General features: G+C 47.5%; 1 protein-coding gene across 2 annotated transcripts in view; it reads left to right on the plus strand.

The window, feature by feature from the left end:
- Positions 1 to 5,695, plus strand: part of GAREM1 (GRB2 associated regulator of MAPK1 subtype 1) — a 193,442-nt gene extending 187,747 nt beyond the window's left edge. The window contains exons 5-6 of one of the 2 annotated variants that reach the window (XM_040632611.1): positions 2,973 to 3,139; positions 4,601 to 5,695. In XM_040632611.1, the coding sequence (XP_040488545.1) occupies positions 2,973 to 3,139; positions 4,601 to 5,498 (1,065 nt within the window). In that variant the 3' untranslated portion in view covers positions 5,499 to 5,695. The remainder of the gene's footprint in view (positions 1 to 2,972; positions 3,140 to 4,600) is intronic. The other variant, XM_040632612.1, reaches the window with a different exon arrangement.
- The last annotated feature ends 305 nt before the right edge of the window (positions 5,696 to 6,000 follow it).

Genomic DNA, 6,000 nt, shown 5'->3' on the forward strand with positions numbered 1-6,000 from the left:
GATCAATTACTGTTAGGGTGGAGGAGGTAGGAAGTGAAATGGCACAACAAACCCTCACTATTTGTACTTCTGGATCCCAAAATGTATGTATTTCACCAAAGCATGTCGTTTTTCCCATAAACTGCATATGACTTCGTTTGAGAATCTGTGGCAACAAGTGGAAAGTAACAAGTTGAAGGGCGCCTGGCTGGCTCAGTCAGCCGAGCACGCGACTCTTGGTCTCGGGGTTGTGAGTTAGAGCCCCACATTGGGTGTAGGGATGATTTTAAAAAAAATAAAATCTTTCAAGTAGAAAGAAAGGAAGTAACAAGTTGGAAGTAGTAGGTAGAGAGCACCTGCTTCGAGGAGCACAGGCCGGCCCTGTTGTGCCTCGACAAAATTACCTGAATTCTTGTCATGGACCAGGTCCTTTGAAAGTCATTTTTTTGTTTTGTTTTTCAACTACCTTTTCTCCAAAATGGATTTCAAATCAGCCTAATTCCTTGCCACTGAACTCACAATGACACCCAAACAGGCCTCTTGTCACAATGGAAGAGAACGTTTCTCTGGCCTTCGAATAGCATCTCTTCACTGACACCACCCCATCCTTTAAGAGCAAGAACCATGCACACACACACGTGCACACACTCTTAGCCCTTGCAGGAGTCCTGTGGCCACCCCAAACACTTCCTGTATCTCCGATACAGTCTAGGGTTTAGCTATAAACACTCCGGTTAGCCGTGGCTCACCTCCCCGGGCCCTGTCCCCTACAAATGCTTCTTTTCACTTCTTCCTCCCCACTCCTCCTCTCATGTGGGAAACCTATTGGAAAGCTCTTCAGGACTGCACAGCGACGGAAGTAGGTGACAGAACCAGCTCTAAGTGACCTTGAGTGCCTGGAGTTACTTATAAGAACAGGAAGAGTGGACTTCCCATAGGTCAAATTCAAGTACGGGTGGCTGCTTTTCTGTGTTCTAAGACCTAAGTCAGTCAGTTACTTTAAATTAAAATGCGTATTGTCATGGACATCTCAGCATATCATAATTGACATCTAGGTAAGTGAGCCCTAATGAAACGTCACAGTTAATGACTACTCCCAGAACTTAGACATTTCTAAATCAAATTCAGCATGAACTATGTTTTCCCCATGCTCTTCTCTAACTCGGTATTGAGAAGGGACTGTTTATTTTAAAAATTAAAGAGTTATGGGACAGGCTCCTTATCTTATGTTTTCCATGATTCCTGTTACCGTAAGCATACACAAAATCAGGCACATGTAAAGTAACACCCATGCATCCTAGACTCTATAGATACTCCCTGAGAAAGAAAAGAAAGGTAGTTGGCTCCTGTTCAAATCACTAACAAGACGGAAGCTGACTCACTGTCTTGGTTACTTATTTTGTAACCAGTATTACTCCTGAAAGCCAGCCAGTGGGGTAACCCAGCCCGAGCCTTTCAGTGTCTTAGTTGGTTCTCGGCTCCTTAAGGAAAGGAGACCCTTCAGGGGAGCAGGAGTAGTCCTTATCCAAACCCATGTCCTCCCAGATTTTCTTTCTGTAGTCATCCACCTCCTTTTTAAAAACTCAAAAGGGTAATAAAGCCTACAGCTATTGGAGAAGAGAATCTGCTGCTCAGAATACTTCGTTTCGGCCTAAAGAGCTTTTCCAAATGAAAAACGATCGCCGGTGGGTCCCAGTAACCTGGGCTGTGGGTCCTGCGGGTGGGAGCAAGGATCCTCCGCGCTAGGAAGAAATGCAACAGATGAGACTTTCTAAATTGCTTCCATGTCACTTAGAACTGAGGTCTGCGTGGTCATGTGACTTTTCCTAACATCTGGTTTTTTCTGGCAAGCGACTCAGGTCTTGGAAGCCAGTTAGAGGCCCAGTGTGCCTTGTTGGTGGTGGAAGATGCAATGTCACGGGAACCTATTTTACTCGGTCTTAAGTAAACCCAATACCAAAGCTAATGGAAGCTTGCTGTTTCATTGTCCTCATTACCCCAGAGCTGCTGGGACAGAAAGAAATTGAAGGCAAAGGCGAAAAAATTGCTGGGAACACAGCCTAAAAGCAAGCAAGGACGTTTTTGACGAAGTCAGAATTGGCTGTTTTTACCTGTGTGGCTTAGGGTAGACCAGCAGCACCGGGTATAAACTGCCCCCTGCTGCCTGACACAGAGAAGTACATTAAAAAATGTCAGCTTCATTAAAAGAACCCTGTTCTCGAATGCCTTTGTGAATGGCAAAGAAACGGCAGGGGGCGGGGGGGGGGGGGGGGGGGGTGGTAACAGCCCACAGACTCACGCAAGCCATGGACATCACAGGTCACCTAATCCTCTCCAAGGTGAAGCTGAAGGAAGTTAGAGGCAGCTCTCATGACAAGTGCTGTGTTTGGGGTTTGGAAGTCGGCCTCACTACCCCATCTGCAGTCTTGTTCCAGTGGCACCAGTGGCACCCGGGAGCTGGTTAGAAATGCAGGTTCCCGGGCCCTAGGTCTGCCGAGTCAGAGTCTACACATCGACAAGATCCCCGGGTGATTCACAAGCACACTTAGGAGTGAGGATCCCTGCATATAACTTCAGAAGGAGAAGAGCCTCCAGTCCCTAAGGTCTGGATCACACTGAATTCGGTTTGAACAGGGAATAAACACAACCCAATAGAAGAGTTTGCCCTCTGTTAAGATCATGATTGCCTTCGTCCTTATTTTCTTAATACTTCGTTTTATACAGCTCACATATCACGAGCCCTTTAACTCGCTGTCGTGCACGTTACTGGCTGTGACTGGCATTGGCCAAGCAGTCCCCTTGAAAATCCGTCTGTCCCGGCAAGTTCGCGACAGGCGTGGGTTTGATCTCGGGCAACATCTGTGTTTATCATCCTACTTGGGCGCTGCAGTCTTCTCTCTCCCTCCCTCACCCCCCTGCTGTTACTGTTTAAGAGTAGCAACTTGACCCGTTGTCAGTCTGTTGCTAACCCAGAGTGTTCTTTTCTGCGCCAGGTCAGGGAAGAGTGCCGGCTCCTGAACGCCCCTCCTGTTCCACCCCGAAGCGCAAAGCCTTTGTCCACAAGCCCCTCGGTCCCTCCTCGTACAGCCAAGCCAGCGCGGCAGCAGACTCGCTCTCCCAGCCCCACCTTGTCCTACTATTCTTCAGGGCTGCACGACATGTAAGTCTTGAACGCCAGGGCACGTGTCTTCTTGTCGGCCAGCTCACCGGTTCTTGAGAACAGTGTCAAGGTAGCTGTAGCCTAGGCAGGAGGGGGGAGAGGAAACGTTCTTTAAACACAGAAGAATTTCACTAGAAAAGCATGATGGGGCCCCTGTTGGTTTCAGGTTAGGCTGGAAGAGCCAGGGTCCTAGGAAGAAAAGAAACCAGTCTTCATGAGAAACTCAGCCATAAAGGCCAACTGGATTCTCTTTAAAGGAAGCCATGGAGTGCCACCGGTTCTCACAAACCAACATCTCATTCTTTCCACTCCGACTTCTGCACAAGCACACAGACAGTACCTTCCGCTGGGACCTAGAGTTGAAAGGGTCCTGTTGGCTGTGCTCTGCCTTTCCACCCAGTACGGGAATCCCTTCTTGACCACTGTGGTCTGGTAGCCGTTCGCTTCTGTCTGGATCCTTCCAGTGCTGTGAGCTCCTTCTTTTGCCGGCGGCTCATTCCATCGTTGGCAAACGCCAATGATTTTTGGTAATCTTTCACTATACCCAGTTGAAATCTATCTCCGTGTAACTTTCAGCTGTCTTACATCTAGGAAAACAAAAAAATAGATCCTCCCTGCTTCTCTTTGTCAGCCTGTGAACAATTTGAAGTCAGCTAAGATGTAAGTCTTCTCTTCTCCAAAGAGATCGCCTCAGCTCTGCCACCTGTTTCCCCTGGCATCAATGCCTGGTCCCTCATCAGCCTGGTCACCCCACCTCCGAGCACACCCAGGCTTCCCTGTCACTCTTAAAATATGGTCCCCCAGCTGAAGGCACCACTCCACGTAGGGTCTTCACCATTGAAAATAGCTTTCTTTTGCGGTTATTTTTTGTTCTCTGGACGTTTAAATCCTTATGCTAGTTTCATTCAGTTGAATAGAAGCCAAGGCAAGCATTGTGTTTGACGCATTTCTTCTCACCTCAGACTTTTGGATGGAAATAGAGTCACAGGTGCGGGTGCTGCAGTCTTGTCACATGGCACAAGGACGACAGGCACGAGGCCCCCATTTGCAGCCCTCCCGCCACCTTTTCCTGCTGCAGACGTGACTCACCATTCACATGACCTGTTGGTGATGAGCCTAACCATGGCTTAAGAATTTTTCTCACCGTAAATATCCAGGCACCCACTCACAGTGATTTTCTCGTTAGTTTAAAAAAAAAAATTATATATTTGCCACCTCTACTACAACCTTTTAAATCATAATTCACATATGTGTCATTGTCAATGTATTTTACTAACTTAAAAACTTTTTTTAAAACCTGGTGAAGTTAGCAGGTATTTTATCGAATTCATGATAAGAAATACTGCCATTTTTCTTCCTAACCTTCCTTTTCTATTCAGAAGTGACATCCGGGGGATAAGGGTCAGCTTGATATTTGGCTTTTACTTTTTTCTCACCTCCCTTTCTGTGTTTGCTTTTAAGCAGCGTTCCTAAGAGCGACACGAGTCCTTCCGAAAGCGCTCCTGTGTCCTGCTATCCCTGTACCCGCGTGAAAACTGATTCCGTGGACCTGAAGTCCCCAATGGGAAGTCCCTCTGCTGACACTCTCTCCTCCAGGCTCTCGTGGCCCAACCATTACTCGGGAGCGTCGGAGAGCCAGACCAGGAGTGACTGCCTGCTGGGTCCAAGCAGGAGTTACAGTTACCCCAGACAGAAGACACCAGGCACACCAAAGAGAAACTGCCCAGCACCCTTCGGTTTGGACGGCCACGAGCTCTCGGCCAGTCCCCCCGGCTCCGTCACTTCAGAATTCAGCGGCAGCGTCTCTGCCTGTCCCAAGTCAGCCAGCTACTCTGTGGAGAGCACAGACGAGAAAACACTGGCTCCTGGCCCAACAAAGCAGAGTATTTCGTGCCCTGCCTTACCCCCCAGGGCTCCAAAACCGGTGGAAGAGAAGGCCGCCTCGGACACTTCTCCTTTGCCTCTGAAAATTGATGGTGCTGAGGAAGACCCCAAGTCTGGGTCGCCGGACCTCTCTGAGGACCAGTACTTTGTTAAAAAGGGCATGCAGGACATCTTCTCCGTCGCCTACCCTTTCTCATCTCCGCTCCACCTCCAGCTGGCCCCCAGGTCCTGTGGCGACGGCTCCCCGTGGCAGCCGCCCGCTGACCTGTCGGGACTGTCTATCGAAGAAGTGTCCAAGTCGTTACGGTTTATTGGTTTGTCTGAAGATGTCATATCATTCTTCGTTACTGAAAAGATCGATGGCAATTTGCTCGTCCAGCTAACGGAAGAAATCCTCTCGGAGGATTTCAAATTGAGCAAACTGCAGGTGAAGAAAATAATGCAATTCATTAATGGCTGGAGGCCCAAAATATAGCCAAATAACCCCAGCTAGCATTGAACAAAACGGACAAGCGTGTGTGCTAGAAGGGGTGGGCTGGGACACAATTCCATGTTTTTTGCACTACAAACCTTCTCTGTAAATAGGGATAAGAGAAACTCTTACTATGCAGACTACGTTTTTGAATGGCGAACATGCTATTTTGTACATCAATAAAAATGCTGTACAGAACACTTAGAGGTGTGCCTTGTACGTCACTCAACACTCAACAGCTGCTAAAAGACAAAAGGCATGTTCAGAGAAGTAATTCTCACCCAAGTAGGTTTATGCGAGAAGGTATGATATTTATTACAAAATAGCCAAAGCTGAAAACCATAAGAATCAAAAAAAACAAAAAAAAAACAAAAAACTTTAAAAAAAAAACCAGTTTTTGAGCAACAGTTCTCTCCTTTGGGGGAATCGACTTTAGACAATTAACTATTCTGTGCTCTGTCGTTTGGATTGCTCAGTGCTAATTGTTTTACTCTTGTGCCTGAAA

This window comes from Ursus maritimus, unplaced genomic scaffold (assembly GCF_017311325.1).
Source record: "Ursus maritimus isolate PB19 unplaced genomic scaffold, ASM1731132v1 scaffold_18, whole genome shotgun sequence".
In the NCBI taxonomy this organism is placed as follows: Eukaryota; Metazoa; Chordata; class Mammalia; order Carnivora; family Ursidae; genus Ursus; species Ursus maritimus.